The sequence below is a fragment of the Rhodnius prolixus genome, unplaced genomic scaffold (assembly GCF_049639745.1).
Source record: "Rhodnius prolixus isolate KJV_2025 unplaced genomic scaffold, Rpr scaffold_8, whole genome shotgun sequence".
Lineage (NCBI taxonomy): Eukaryota > Metazoa > Arthropoda > Insecta > Hemiptera > Reduviidae > Rhodnius > Rhodnius prolixus.
This window is the reverse complement of record NW_027411593.1, coordinates 12,576,732-12,593,387: the sequence shown is the minus strand read 5'-3', so window position 1 is coordinate 12,593,387 and position 16,656 is coordinate 12,576,732. Positions and strand designations below refer to the sequence as shown.

The window sequence follows — 16,656 nt, the reverse complement described above, 5'->3', positions numbered from 1 at the left end:
CCTTCAGATATCTGGTTAGTTCCCTTGCAACAGAAGCAAGCGCAGTCAATACCTCTACTCACAGAACTTTTAAAGCATTCGTAGGAACGGTTAGAAGTGGCTATCTGCTAAAGTTCTATTTCAGTGAATTGAGCGGGAGTTACCATCTATCCAAGTCATTTTAGAATAAGTAGAGTGCTAAAATTCATATTTTGATGAGAATCTCTTGCAGTTAATGAATGGATGCAATTATTTTAATTTTTAAACCGTCTATCATATCATCTTATAAAAGTCAAAGTTATAGAAAGAAAGGTTAGAAATTTAATTTATTTATAATTTCAATTTTGTTTATAATTTATTGTATTCTCTACTTTTCGTTACAAAAAAAAAATTTGGCTTACAAAGTTCCTTTGTAAAGTGTGGATGAGCATATTCAGAATCGTGGCACAATAAGCTCAGAAGTGGCACGGTTCAATACATGTTGAATAATTTAGATATTCAGACTAATGCTCGCTGAACATGAACTCCTACTTACTAAAAGACACTTTTCAGCAGTCTTGCTTACGATTAGATAAGTTTAAATCAACAAACAATGTGATTTTTGTTATTTAAATAAAAAAAAATGAAGCTGTTAGAAAGTGTACTTAAATATTTAATACAGTGTCCAGAAAGGTTTGTGGCGGTCGTCACTATTTTGTATGGTATGTCCGTTGGTGTTAACACAGAAATTTAAACGCTTTGACCGTCCTCTGCCGAACTCAATGCAAATTTGATGATGTACACAATCTGTAGCATCTAGCGAAGTTGGCGAGTAGCTTAGAGCAACATCATTTTTTCCACACCTTTTTTTTGAAATGAAAAAATAGTTAATTTTCTGTATTTTTACCGTCTTCACATAAACCAGCTTAAATAATTTGCCCTAACATTCTGACAGTTATTGATGGTATGGATAAATTAGCTTGGGAAAAAACAGATCTCGCTTAAATATATACATGCAGACAATTTTTGTATTATTATTATTTCTATTCAACTTAGCAAATTTTATTCAAAGTTTTTCGAGATGTACAAAGTAACAGTTCAGTTCTCACTCTCAAGGACTTGTATGCAAAGAACATTGAGACTCAGACGTCCATCTAAAGACAGGATAAAAGTTCTTTAGCATGGACAGAAATAATTGTTGCCAATAAAATTTTACTTTGTGAAGATTAACGTCAGTAATGGTACATTTTATCTGTAGCATGTACTTTATCTGTTAGGTACTTTAGATCAGTTGTGTAAATTGTTTTAAAAAGAATTTAATTGTTTTGTACGCAGTACATCTAAATTTTATTAAATATGTGAATATCTTGCAGGTACTTTATGACTCTATCAGTAGTGCTCGGTTTGATGTTCTCCCCCTATTATACCTGGAACAGTCTAGCATTATATGCTTCACTGTAAGGGGGACATTACAGGTACTACAGGTCGGCGCCGCATCTCTTCATTAAATATCCATGGATCACTCAAGTATGGCCGATCCTCAATCGAGCTAACACCACTTTTTTTCTTCTGTTACCTCTGTAGCTAGTGTCCCAGGGTGTGACGGTATCTTTAATTTCCCTCAGTTTGTTACCAGTTACTGAGGTCCATTCATCCTGCCAACCCTGAAGGACTTTTATTTTGATCTCCCTGATCACATCAACCGGCAGATGTCTCTAGACCGTAGCCTCCATATTGGCTGCCGCAATATCAAGATAACCTGATTCCCTGGTTGGGTATAGTGTCGAGCTGTTTCAGAGTGTTCATCCTGGCTGATGATTATACAAAACAGCCATAGTCAATTTTTTATCTAATAACTGATCGATATACTTTAATCATTACTCCTCCATCCTCCCCCCATTGAGTACCGGATAATATCTTCAATAAATTTAGAGACTTCCTAGTTCGGGCTCTTTAATCTTGTATACTCGTATGTGCTCTCCAAGAAAGGGTTTTATCAAAGATGAGGCCGAGAAACCGGGTAGTACTTCCAGTACTTATGGCCATTCCGTTGATATGGAGAATGGGGGCAGATTGGTGCCGCCTTAGCCTGGAAAAAGCAACACACTTACTTTTTTCTGGAGAGAATTGAAGCCCATTATTGAGAGACCACTGTGCTAAGTTAACATACGATGTCGTATGTTGGCCGTCTATTACACTGTCCACTGTAAGATATATTGTAAAGTCGTCAGCAAATAAGATAGACTTGACTGGGTTCGGTACATAACGAGTTATCCCATCTATAGCAATTTTAAAAAGAAGAACACTCAGAATGCTTCCTTTGGGGGAGGCCATTACATTGTAGTATGTAGGCTAGAGTATGCTGTTTCTAATCTTACTCGGAATTTCCTACCATCAAAAAAATTTTTTATTAACATAAGAATGTTCCCATTTACACCCCACAGATTTAGAGTATCCAATAGCATACGTCTCCATACCATATCATAGGCGTTTTTGATATCAAAGAACACCGCTATTACTTGTTTTCTTTGAACAAAAGCGTCTTGGATTTCGTGCTCTAACATCACAAGAGGTTCTGCGGTGGACCGTTCCTGTCTGAAACCAAACTGGTTTTGTAAAAGTAGGTTTCTAGACTCCAAGAAATAATTTAGCCGATTACTTACCATACACTCCATAACTTTACAAACGCAGCTTGTGAGTGCTATTGGACGATAACTCTTTGGTGAGCGTTTATCTTTACCCTCTTTATGAATTGGAATTATTATTGCTGTTCGCCACTCTGAAGGGAATGAATGACTTGTAAATATTTCGTTATATAAAGATAGAAGAGTGCGTTTAGAGGTGTCATTTAAATTTTTGAGGAATGCGTAGGGTATATCATCTGGACCAGGAGCCGAATTTTTACAATTATGTAATGCTGCTTCAAACTCAAAAATATTAAACGGTAAGTTTAGAGCTGTTTCCCTATCGTCCGATTCCATTGGAACTTCCCTTCTTTCTATTAAGTTCTTTCTATTAAGAAAGTTTGAGTCATATGCCTCATCAGAGGTATAATCGGCTATATACGTTGCAATGCACTCAGCTATTTGAAAAGGTTGTGTGAAAAATTGTCCATCTTTCTCTAAGCCTGATATTAAGTTTATTTTGCAGCGTCCCTTGATGTGTTTTAACTTGTTCCATACCTCAGTCTGTGTAGAATTTATATTTAACGCATACTTTTGCCAGGTTTCCTTCTTGCTTTGCCTTATGACTTTTCTAGCTTCAGCACTTGCTTTCTTGTACTCAAGATAATTTTCACTTCTTCCATGCCTGTTGAATTTCCTGATAGCCCTACGCCGTTTCTTAACAGGTTGATGGCAAGTCTCTGACCACCAGGGTACCGTTACTCTTTGTAGATTTCTTTTGATCTTGGTACGTCTTCCCGTGCCGCATTCAATATTTTCTCATTGAATGTTTTCACCTTTTAATCAATATTTCCGACCAAATCTTCACGTAGTATTGTAGCTGAATCTGTGAAATATGTCCAGTTTGACTTCTCCAATCTTTGAGGCCTCGCTTGCGGTGTGATACTGTTTGAGACGTCTAGGCGTATGGGGAAGTGATCGCTTCCATAATTTTCATCAGTTCCATTGTAGTCTTCGAGCAAGTGAAGCTGATGAAACAGAAAGATCTATGACGTTGTCCCATAAGATGAAGTTATAAAGGTTTTACTACCATCATTTAGTAGAATGAGGTCATAATCTTCGAAGATATCTATAATCTCATTGCCTCTAGCGTCTGTGACCGCGGCACCCCAAGCGGTATGGTGTGCATTAAAATCACCTAGCAATAGAAGAGGATTGTGGAGCTGATCTAAAAGAGATCTCAATTCTTCTCTATTTATTTGTAGTGATGGAGGAATATATGTAGAACAGGCATTTAGCTCTGTTGGCAGGTTGATTTTAACTGCTAGCGATTGGTAATAATTTGAAACTATTTGAAATTCTTCACATATAACATCTTCTCGTACAAGTACTGCTACCCCACCGCAGGCACGTTGTCCTCGGAGATAGTCGTGTCTAAAACAGTTATAGTAAGGTATCTGTAACCTGTCTTCTGGTTTCAAATGTGTCTCCTGTAAACACACTATTAATGGAGACTGTTCTCTAATTAATCGTCTTAATTCCTCCCTATGAGTTGTATAACCATTCAAGTTCCACTGTAGAATGCTCAGGATGATGGTAGTTTGTTTCGATTGAGAATCATTTTATTTTACTTTTTGCACCTTTCAGCTGGTTTTCCTCAGTATTCTCATCTATGGTGTTTTGAGGTTCTTTTGATTGTTTTGAGGATCACATTGATTTGGTCACCCTTTGAGTCATAGATGAACCTGATGACAATGGGCGTCTTAGGCCTCTACTATTAAGCCTACTTGAAGGGCGTTGGTCGCCAGTATTTTCAAGTGTCTGGTCTAGGTTTTTACTTTCTATTTCACAATTTCCTTTTTTAGGAGTCCAGTTTTCATTAACTTTAGATTTCCTTACCACTTTTTTATTTGACTGTTTGTTAGTTGGACCCGTCGGCAACCTAACTCGAAGTCCACTTCCGGAGGGTTTAATATCAGGAGTTTGTACTCTCTCCGCCGGAACTTCTGTCGGTTCCGGCAGAACTCTCTGTACTCCCTCCAACTTCTCTATCCTCTCTGAAAATGCCTCAACAGCTGTCACTAATCTTGCTAACAAGCTTTGGAAAATTAACCATGAATGTTTATTTAAGTGTAGCTCTTAGGGAAGTGAACTTAAGCTTTCGCGAATCGATTTTCACAGCATGATGTACGTTCTGATTCCTCAAATATTTACAAGTAAATAATTTCTAACAAAAATTCCGAGTTACAAGAATATCGTTTTACCAAAAGTGCGTCAAAACAGAGCAACCTTTTCAAGTTTTCCACCATTTACTAAGCAGGCGTGAAACTTTTCTGTATGAACTTAGTTATGAGGAAGAAGTTAGCTCAGTGGACAACGCACTACTTTTCTACATGGGGATTCCGAGGGAGTCCGGTGATAGACAATGTTCTCCGTAATGTTAGTACAGTAAAAAAGCTCCTGAGGCCTTTGACTTCAAAATTTGAAGCGCCTTAAATAAATAAAAAAAAAAGAGTATGTTTTGTTCTAATTCTATTTTCATTTCGTTATTTTAATTTAAGTAGGTTTCTGATTTGAGTACGTTTCCTTCAACTTGAGAGCGAATATGTGCAGTGATTATGTAAATTATATTTTTAGTACATACGATAAGATTTAAGATTATTTAAGAGAAAGTCACGTGATTGTTCACACGAGATTGTTTACTAAAATGTATTATCACTAAATTTACATTTAAATGTGCCACCTATTACAGGAAACACATTTCTTGCTATTAAATTAAACCAAGAGGATGTGGTTGTTAAAGTGATATCAACAAATGTATTTAAATGCAGCCCAAAAATAATCAACATTCCAGATCGAAATCACGCTCTGGGTAAGTAGTAATATTTATGATTTTTTTTATACCAAGCAAACTATAAATATATAAACTGTTTATCCTGTATCTAAATACATATTTTACATTAATCCCAGTAAAGGAAAGGAGCGCATCAGGCGAATGTTAAGCACCAAAACGTTTAATACACACTAGAAAAAGTCAAAGATGATCGGTCCTTAAACCATTGCTTTAGTTTATAGTATTTTTACTAAAAATTTTGGGTATTCGCTAAATATGTTGATTTTCCTCAGTTAACATTAGTTTAAATTCTTAAATCTCCTCTTAAAAATAACAAATTCTTTAAAAAAAAAAATGTTCAATGTCTACGCCAGGTGTAAAGGGAAGCGCAGACATACCCTTGATAAAGGGAGGAACCCCACCCACGAAAATGTATGGAAAAACTTCTAATATAAGGCTGTAAAAAAATGTAATTGTAAAGTAGGGTATATTTATTATTTAACAAATTGCACGTCCAAGATTAGTTTAAATTGCACATCTCTTTTGCCTCTGAATAGACACGTAAGTTTACAGTGTTCATTCTAAATATAGTTTTTTAATCCAAAAATTAGACAGAATTTAGATTAGATTAGGTTCCACATGGGTTGACCGGTCAGCTCCCGCGTACCGGGCATTTTTTGGGTGAGCCGATAGTTGGCGCACCACTGCGGCATTTTGATGAACAGTATGTGGTTCATACCCTTTTGAGCGTACTGTAGGAACCCTTCCAGCCAGACGTCTCATTAGGCTTTGTCTTGAATGCTCAGGATCCCAGACAATAAGTACCAATACTCAAAAAATAAAAACACAAGAAAATCTATAAAGTGTCTCACTTCGAAACCAGTAGAGCCACCTGAATGTGGAAGAAAATGTGCGGGTTTAAAATGTGTTTCTTATAATCTAGCATCAGAAATGTATTTATATTATACTTTTTGAAAGATGTCATTTGTTTTTCTTGGCTTTCCAAGATACCGTTCCCCGAATTGCCACTCTCATTCCAGGAGCTACCCGAGAACTTCACGGTGTCATAAGCTGAAAGTAATTACTTAATTATTAAAGTAATTAAAATACACACTAGTTTATTTACAGCTTAAAGTGAACAAGTTGCGTAATTTCTTTAATAAACATATTCTCATAAACAAACTCATCAATAAAGAGATTGCATTATGACCCAAAATTCTTTTTAAAATGAAAAAATAATTATTTCATATTAGCATACATCTTGTACACTGTGCATTTAACGTATAACAATAATTTACTGTCCTGATCTAATATTAACCAATAATCAAATAGATTTAGTATTAATATATGGGATTAGGTTGTATTGTATGCTAAAAGGAGGTTGGCCTATTCACCTTCGATATTTTAGGATTTATTTTTTTACAGAAACAAAAATGGCATTAAAAGTGAGTTCAGTGAATTTATATCCTTTGGAAAATGCTAAAGCACATAACACTTACAAATTTGAAGCCGTACATTTGAGCCCACCAACTGCTATATTCAGAAGAGGACAGGAATTTGATTTGGAAATTGTATTTAGCAACCGTTCTTTCAATAGTCAAGTGGACAAATTAAGGATTATCTTTAACTTTGGTGCGTTGTTTTTTCCCCCGTTCTTACATTATTAATATGAATGAAGAAGTAAGTTATTACTGTTTAATTTTTAAGTTGTAGTTGTATTTTTATACTTGCACATTTTAAAGTTGATTATGGAAGCTAACATTTTTAAAACTTTTATATGAATTATGTATTTGATAAATGTTTAATAATGTATTAATTATTATGCATTTCCTATGTTTAGCCTTTGAAGGTAGGCCAGAAACTTTGGCAAAAAATAATTCATAAAAAATGAATGAGACTAGTAAAATGATAACTAATGATATTATACAAATAATTACTTCCCAAAATTTTTGTTTTTTCTTTAATTGATGTACAGAAGATGAAGATAAAAAACCTCAGTCTCCTAGAGGTGGTGCCTGGCTGGTTGATAGCGAAGATTTGGCCGACGACCCGAACGTATGGTCTCTCAGAACCATAAAAAATGAAGGAAAATCTCTAAAATTAAAAGTAAGCCTCACATTTATTTAAATTTATTTGACCTTCAAATTCAAACATAAAAATTAAAATTTTCTTTATCCATGAAATTTCCAGATGAAAACTCCCGTTATTTGCGCTGTCGGAGCGTGGACAATTAAAATTAAAGCCGATCTCAGATCACGTCTTGGTGGATCAACTTATGAGCATCCAGATTTAGTGTACATACTATTTAATCCATGGAATAAGAGTAAATATTTTAATTTTCTTCAAATAATTTAATTAGACACCGTTAAAATCATCTATGGGATTATATATTCTGTTATCTCCTTAACAAAAACTTACAGTTTAAAATGTTAAGTTAAGGGTTGATTAAACGCCAAAAGGTACACAAATCAGAAGTACCTAACATTTCATTAATATTTCATATTATTATTGATATTATTTAATTATTTTACTGCATTAATTTTCATCATTATTTTTTAGAATTTACTAGATGTCACAGACCCTTAAGCTGGCCATTTTCATCTACAAAATATTTGTTCAAGTAGCACTGTAGATTGTCTGTAATATCTATTTATCTATAATAATCAAACTATTAATCACAGGTTAAAAAGAAAAACGTTATAAAAAATAAAAAAAAATATGAGGCTAAAAAATTCAAAACCTTTTTTAAAAAATGCTTACACCAACATACATCAATGATTTTATTTATTTATTTTTATTTTTAAAATAAAAATCGTCAGTTTAAGTTCATTCTTCGATTAAAGTAATTGTTACTTTATGTAGTAGTCAAACGTTTATAATAATAGTTAATAATTAATCTGGCCTAATCGCAAATAATAGTTTTCTTCAATTACATTCTCAATGTAGGTGTTCTTCCCACAATGTTGTGTATATGTAATGTAAAATATGCATATTTTTAGGACAGCTAATTATTACAGTATTTTCCTATAAGTAAAATTAGGGGGACTAAATTAAATTACAATTGAGAAATGAATAGTTATTGTTGCATAATCTACGTGTTATTAACTGTGTGTTATTTGTGCTCTCGAATATTTCGGTAAGACGAATTCAAGACTAAAATAATGTTTCAAATCCTCCGTGATTCAAAATTAAACAGTAGCCGACTCTTAACTTTGTCTTTTTCTACTTTAACGTGCATGTATATGTGACTACTCAGAATGTTACTTTATGCCTATAAAGGGCACATTAAAGATAAATCAGTAGAATAATTTGGAATAGAGTTAAAATAAAGTACCTATTTAATAACGAAGATATACATTTTATCATAATTATAAAAAAAAATATTATGAATGAACTGGCCAGCATAAGGGTCTGTGACATCTAATAAATTCTAAAAAATAATGATGAAAATTAATGCAGTAAAATAATTAAATAATATCAATAATAATATGAAATATTAATGAAATGTTGGGTACTGCTGATTTGTGTACCTTTTGGCGTTTAATCAACCCTTATACTAAACATTTTAAACTGTAAGTTTTTGTTAAGGAGATTTTTGTACCTTTTGGATAGATTTTCTTTTTTGTCTATTTTGCAAAGTTACATATCTGCTTTACAATTTTTTTTTTTAATTTGGAATAAGCAATTCTATCATTATAACCTGATAAGGTGTTAAGTCGGAACCGTAACTACCACTGGAGAGATCTTTTTAAAGAATGATTATAGTTGCTGTCCCCAAACCATCCTCAATAACAATTTTTTTTTGATAAAGCGTTTTGAATAAAATAGGAAGGTATTTGTACGTAAATAGCAAAATTAAACTGCGATTTCAGTACTTCCTTTTAAGAGGGGCATGAAAAATAAACTGCGATTATAGTACTTCTCCCTAAAAGGCAAAGAGGCAAAGATGTTGAATCGATCGACAATTCATTGATGTAAATTGGTTCACTCATGGATAATTTTAACGATTGCAGTACTTCTTCTTAGTAGGTGTAAGGGCATGATGGCACTTCACAGCAACGTAGAGGAGCTTTAATCACTTCTTCGCGCTAAATTTTATCAAAATCGGACTAAGCGTTATAGAAATATTGGTAATAATAGTTTTAGAAAGGGCCTCAATTGGATGGGGCGAACTCCCCTCCTTATGAGGCATAGCGTCGAGCCTTTTAAAGTGCCAATCTGTACAAAATTCCGAATCGGTTCGCGCGTTTAGGCGATACGCAGTTTACAAAAAAGGTAACAAGAAGAAGAAGAAGAACAACAACAACAACAACAACAAAAACAATTTTTGAAAATGTCGTTTTTGCTCATTTTCAGCAACTTTTTTCTCAAAATCTATTATATCTGTGTTGTTGCAAAAAAAATTACAGTCTTAAAGAAGGATTTGCTCTACATTATAAAGAAAATTTGGGAATATTATCTTTTATAGAAAAAGAGAAATAAATTATCAAAGTTGGGTGTTTTTCAACGTTACGCTTTTTCGTGCACTTTTTAACGATCAACCCTTATACAACTGTCCTACCGGACAGTTTTAATAAAATAAAATTGTACTTCCCAGATGTAAACGTTCCTTATCTTCAAAACGTTTTTAATCAAGTCTCTTTAATTTATATAAATACAAACTTTCCATTAAATTAACTTCATAATGGTTCACTAAATGGAATCACATTTAATAAGAGTTCAAAATATTATTTTATTTATCAATTAATTTGAATCTGGGAAGGATAGAAAGTAACAAAATTATGAATAATTTGAACTAGAATTCTGTTCGTCTTTGTTGCCTTCAATCATTTTGTGGTTCAATGATTATTCATCATTAAATCATCCACTTAATACGTATGGATATAAAGCAAATTTCTCAGTCAAAAACTTAGCAATGGAATAAAACCCTTTATTAAGGAAACTAACGCCACCATAACAAATGAAATTTTTCTACGAATCCTCTTAAACGTCAAATTTAGATTTTCACTTGAACATCTATTTAATATAACGGATATGGAAATAAAGAAAACTTCTTAGGAAAAAGAGCAAGGAAAATTACCCCTTCTTTGCCACAGATACTTTTGAACAGTAAGACAGATCATTTTAAGAAATCAATTTAATGTGACAAGAACTCTTCTTAGAATAGGAAGAAACTGCTGGAAGCGGAATATTTATCAAGAAAAATAACATTGAACGGAGAGCATGATATGGTGTAATCGAAGGGGCGCCCAAGAAGGAAAGTTTGCCCAAGAATTTAACGAAATTCAACAACAGAATGAGGCGCATGCTACCAACAAAGAAATGTGGGTTACCGTTTGTTTCATCAGTAGGGGAAATAAATGATCAATCTCGTGGTAGAAACTAATTTCAACCATATAATGATATTAATTAAATAAAAGGTTGCTTACAATTATGTAAAATCCAGATGAATTTATTAGATTCCAATATAATTAGTTCAATGTGTCAAAGAAGCCAACGGTGAACAATATATTTTTGTCAGGGCCTTGAATGATGAGGAAAAACTTTACCTATATGGAATAGACCTACTCCTACTGTATGCTGAATATATCTTCTGTCATGGAAAACTGGCGATTTCTTTTTCTCCTCTAGGATAAATAGATAGGAGTATATCTGGAGAATATAACTTCTGAATTTTGCAGCATATCTTGCTTATGATTTCGTCTCAGTATTTTATCCTAAAATTCAATCATTTAAAAGTAGACACAAAAATCCTGCTAGAAACTGAGAGAATTTCTGCCATTCAATGGTTTTAATTTAATTAAAAAGAGGATTCTAATGGATTTTTATCATTTTCTACTTTATCTTGGCAAATCTCTCATTATTCCAGCACATTTAAGCCCGTACTTACACTTGAAAGTTTGCTCAGAATATTCTTGTTAAAGACTAAAAAGGAATAAATCGAGTATTTGTACTGTTGTAGATGATACCGTGTATATGCCTGATACTCATCTGCTGGAAGAATACGTAATGAATGACGTTGGCAAGGTGTACGTTGGTAATCAGGTGTCATCCGTAGGCCGCCAATGGTTGTTTGGTCAGTTTGAAGCACATGTATTGCCTATCTGTCGCAAAGTATTGGAGCCAACTTGGCAAGAATTTCCTTACAACAAAAGATGTGACCCAATCTATGTGTCCAGAGCATGTTCAGGAGTGGTAACTATTTCCAAAAAAATAATTTCTTCATAAAATCTTTCTTAAAAAATTAATTTAAGAAATGCAATCAATATTTAACGAGGTTGTTTTCCTTATTTTATTATTATTACTACTATTATCCTAAAAATTTTTGATTCAATTATTCCTGAATTTGCTGACAGAACTCTTAATAGTACAAAGTATCGTACAAAGTTCGTAAGTCCAAGTTATTGGTCTAATAAGCAGTAGAGATAGTATTCTTTAGTTTATAGCAGAAAATGTTAAATATATGTAAGGGAAAGTCTTAAGAGTAGTTTATTGCAAATGTTGGTTTCTACTCTTTTCTGCTCGGTATGAGGATTCCAGGTTAGTCTTTTGGCAAGTTACAGTAAAGGTATCGAATTATATCCACGATGTGAATAGATGTCTGATTTATCTGTATGGTGAAGGGATAGAATATTATGTATTTGCATCTAGAAACGTTTATTTTTACTCTCCTTTTCTGAAATAATATCTTCAAAACATATACGAGTAGTAAACCGTGAACCTAAACCGCATCTGAATTATGAAAGAAACAGAATATTGCATCAGAATATAGCGGAATATCTGGTTTATTGAATTTAATAATGAATAGAAAGGATCCGACTCAGAAGTAGGCAGATCCATGACTCAGAAAGATAAGATCCAGAGTACGAGATAATAAGTGCTGGGAAGGACGACCTTGAATTTCCTCAGCCAGCTTCGTGATAGAACCATATCACAAGCCAATAATGCTTTAGCTCAAGGGATAAAACAATTGCGACGACTTAGGGTTGTTGAACAATGAACTCAGAATCTGAACTGATAGGAAAGATTGATGTTAAGTTCATTAATTATAGGATATAACTTTCTGAGGTGTAATTTTTCTACAATTTTGATTTAGATTAAACTGGAAAATTGAAATACTAATCATATCGTAAGGAATTCAGCTAAAGAATTCACTTCAAATAAATAAGTTATAGCTTCTAAAATCTGTTGTCTTTGAATTGAATGAAATAGTTATTTTCAGTTCTATGAAATTGCCTAAGTTAGAACCTTGAGAAAATTGTCAGAGTTTTTGAGATTTGAAGGGAGATTTGATGTTCGGCTATCCCGAAAGTGTTCCTTCGATTTCCTATCATGTTACCAAGAGATCATCTGAAGAGTAAGTCAAATGTCATTAACATGATCATAATAATGATCAATCATTCTAGGGAAAAATTCTTCAAGGGAACTGGAGTGGTGACTACGAAGGTGGGACCAATCCTTCATTGTGGACCGGATCTGCACCAATTTTGAAAGAATATTCAATAACTGGTTCGCCGGTGAAATATGGCCAGTGTTGGGTTTTCGCTTCGCTTGGGTGTTCAGGTGAGAACAGTTAATTTATAAAGAAAATATCTTTTATTCTTCAAATTTTGTTGCGGATGAAAGCGAATTTATTTTTGGTCTGTAAGACGAATTTTAAAAAGTTCATAGAATACAATTAACTGGTTCACTTATGCTTTATTGGACATGTTTAGTCTGAATACCTAGAGACATGTTACGGACCTCTACAGAAATAAGAATAGTCTGAGTCATGGATGGTAGTTGAGTAGTCGAAAAAATAGTAATTAGTTAACCTATTTTATTATTAAAATTGCAGTCTGCCGTGCCCTGGGGATACCAGCTAGAGTGGTAACTAATATAAATTCTGCAATGGATTACGATGAATCACTAACAATTGATAAGTATTTTGACGCCGCTGGTGAATTAATAAAAGGCGAATCGCTTTGGAATTTCCATGCTTGGATTGATGTATGGTTAGCACGTCCAGATCTACCATTGGGATATGGCGGATGGCAAGCAGTTGATCCTACGTTGGGTAAGTAACCAGTAATGAATAAAAGTAAATACTTATTTTGTCAAAAATATTTCTTATAATTTGTGAAATTCAGGTTCTGGACCTTCATCATTAGAAGCTGTTAAGCGTGGAGAAGTTGGATACGCATTTGATGTTCCTGAAAGAATTGCAAAAGTTAACGCTGATTTAGTTGACTGGAAAGAGGATGAAGAAGCTTTGCTTGGCTTTAAAAAAATAAAAACGGTTACAAATTAGTGAGTACTTTTGAAAAACTAGTATTGCTGATTTGCTATCAGCTATTATTTTATTTCATTTATTATTTGAAAGGCACACCAGCGCTATCTGCACTATTAGTAACAATGGCAATATTGACTCACTAACTCAGGGCAGAAGTTACCTAGCAGTAACACCGTCTAAGTAAGCTCTAGGATTAACTACTCTCTTCAATACAGATAAAATCGCCAAGCCACAGGCGTTTTAATCACCTAGACACTTTAATTTAAAATAAAGCTTAAAACAAAGTAGTGTGAACATATATCTAAAACATTTTGTAGGTTCATTACAATAAAATACCAGTTTCGAAATGCACAAAATTGCCCTGAGTGAGGTGAAGAGCGTACCCAGAAAAACTTAGTCATACTCATTATCATGTTGATTTAGATGCAACATCCACGTTATTGATCAAATTCTTTGATCACCTCTGTGTATCTTTGGTACAACATTTCTGCAGGACCCGAAATCCGGTTCACAAACTTCTGCCATACATTTCCCTCTTTAGACTTCTTTTTCTTTACCTTCCCCATTTTTATATGTATATATTCTCCTTTCACCATTTTTATTTGCAGTAGTTCAAGCTAGGTCTCCTTCACTATTGATCCTAACAGGTACTGTATCTGATATATCATATATTTTCAGTATTTTCCCTTTCTGTTACTAAAGTAATAAGGAAGTAATAGGTTCGTATCATTTACATGTCATTCCTAACAAAACCAATTATCTGATTTAATTAATGATCAAATGATCTGATTAATCAAACTTATGAAAAATCTAAATAGGCCAGAAGTATGAAAAACATGCATTCAATTAGATCATATCCATCACTGTGGACCTATCGCACTTTTCAATTCCCTCGATTGTTCCATAAAATAAAGATCACAAAAACTATACGACATAAATAGATTTATATCGCTAGTATAGAAGAATGAAAAAACTAAAATTAAAGTATGTCTCTTTTTGGCGTATTACAAAGTGGGTATGTTGATTAAATCTCTCATTAAAAATGGTTTTAGTATTGGATACCAGATGTTAACTAAAAGACCACATATCTTTGATCCAAATGGAGAGAGAGATAGAGATGATGTTATGTACCAGTACAAGAATCCAGAAGGTTTGTTAGTGTATTAATTTTTTTTTTTCAACAATGAATTTTGATTGAAATTGAAGCATACATATTTAATTCTTTGAATTAGAGACTAATTGTTAAATATTTAGGCACAAAAGAAGAACGTCTGGCCTTGCTAAGAGCTGCAATGCATTACAGTGAAAGATCATGTGCAGTTTTTGAATTAGAAGATGCTAAACAACTGGAAGAAATTAAATTTTCAGTTTCTAAAATTGAAAAAATCTTCATAGGCAAAAGTTTTACAATTATTTTGGATATAGAGGTAACTTTTTTTTCTCACTTGTTTAATTAAATTACAATTTATTTTTCATAATTATTCCATTATTGTTTATCATTTTATACAATTTATTTTTTAGAATACTGTGGGAGAAAAAAGAAAAGTGCAACTAGTTTTCACTTTGTTTAGCCTTTACTATAATGGAAACAAAGCAAACAATATTAAAAAAATTGTTCAAACCATTGAACTTGCACCGAATGAAAGTAAACTTAATTAACTTATAAGACAATAATTAATTATGACTTCTGTTGTTTCCATAACAATTTCATTAATTTAACAATTTCAGAAAAACAATTCCAAGCTAATATTACTTCAGAAGATTACGTGGATAAGTTAGTCGAGTTTAGCCTTATGAAATTGTATTTAATTGCTACTGTGGATGAGACCAAACAAACCTTTGTCGGAGAAGAAGACTACCAAGTTATAAAACCTACTTTAACCATTCAGGTATTTTCTGTTAACATCTACATTAACACTTTGATTTCTTTCATTTTTACCCTTCTTTGGGCCTCTTCTCTGTATCCAGCCATTTCCATAATCAATAAGATAATTTACATTATTAATTAATTAAGGGACGGTAAAACTGTGGATTTGTAAGTGGGAGATTTCCAGTTCGAATCGCGCATGTACTACCAACTTTTTGTTTGTTAGAAAATTGTTAAAAGTTAAGAATTTGCTTCAACCCTCGACGGCACCTAATTGGTAGTTGAAAGTTAATCCCTGCTTACTTTACTTACTCCATTGTAAATTTCTCTTACTGGTAATAAGGGTAAACATTGAAAAGTTATTTTTGTTTTATTTTTCAGGCAGTTGGAAGTCTTTCTGTGGGCAAACAAGGAAAAATTGTTTTCCAGCTTAAAAATCCACTGACGAAGAAGTTGACTGAATGCGTTCTAGCTTTTGATGGCCCAGGGATCCTAAAATACCAGAAAAACTCTTTTAGGTTTTTTAATATTTTTTAAAAAATTTTGTTGGCGTTTTCCACTGTTAGCACCGTCCGAAGTTATACTACTTATAATTGCAATAAGGTTCCAATTATGCATGCTAGACTTGAATTGATAAACATTAAACAAATTCTGAACTTAATTAGGCTTATAAACTCTCTAATTCCGGAATTAGAGATTTCATTAAAAACAATAGTAAAAATACAGTATTTATTACAATTCTAATAATGGTATTTATTTATATATTGTTCACTTGCAGAGACGTGCTCCCAGAGGAGAATTTTAAAATGGAGGCTACAGTGACTCCATCCACACCAGGAAAGTTAGCTTTGGTTGCAATATTTTATTCCAAAGAATTGCAAGATATAATGGGCTCTACTTTGATTGATGTTACCACTTAAATTGATAATTTACTTTTATTATATTATTTTTTGTTTTCAATTCTCAAAATAATTATAATTACATATTTTATGATTTATAATGTACTATCTATATTAATGAAGACATTATCCATTATACAAATATATGACACATAAATTATGAGATTTTATTTTGCCTTAAAAAGAAAATGGCTGTAAAATAT

The 16,656-nt window shown here is 32.9% G+C and overlaps 1 protein-coding gene across 1 annotated transcript; it reads left to right on the top strand.

The window, feature by feature from the left end:
* Positions 1–4,749: 4,749 nt before the first annotated feature.
* On the top strand, positions 4,750–16,616 carry LOC141450874 (hemocyte protein-glutamine gamma-glutamyltransferase-like). The gene is made up of 15 exons (XM_074121743.1): positions 4,750–4,798; positions 5,335–5,454; positions 6,841–7,047; positions 7,391–7,521; positions 7,606–7,738; positions 11,378–11,610; positions 12,822–12,978; positions 13,253–13,471; positions 13,545–13,704; positions 14,740–14,837; positions 14,942–15,114; positions 15,209–15,332; positions 15,416–15,576; positions 15,936–16,072; positions 16,333–16,616. Exons 1-15 carry the CDS (start codon positions 4,765–4,767, stop codon positions 16,472–16,474), a joined length of 2,229 nt encoding a protein of 742 aa, XP_073977844.1. The 5' UTR covers positions 4,750–4,764; the 3' UTR covers positions 16,475–16,616.
* Positions 16,617–16,656: the final 40 nt, after the last annotated feature.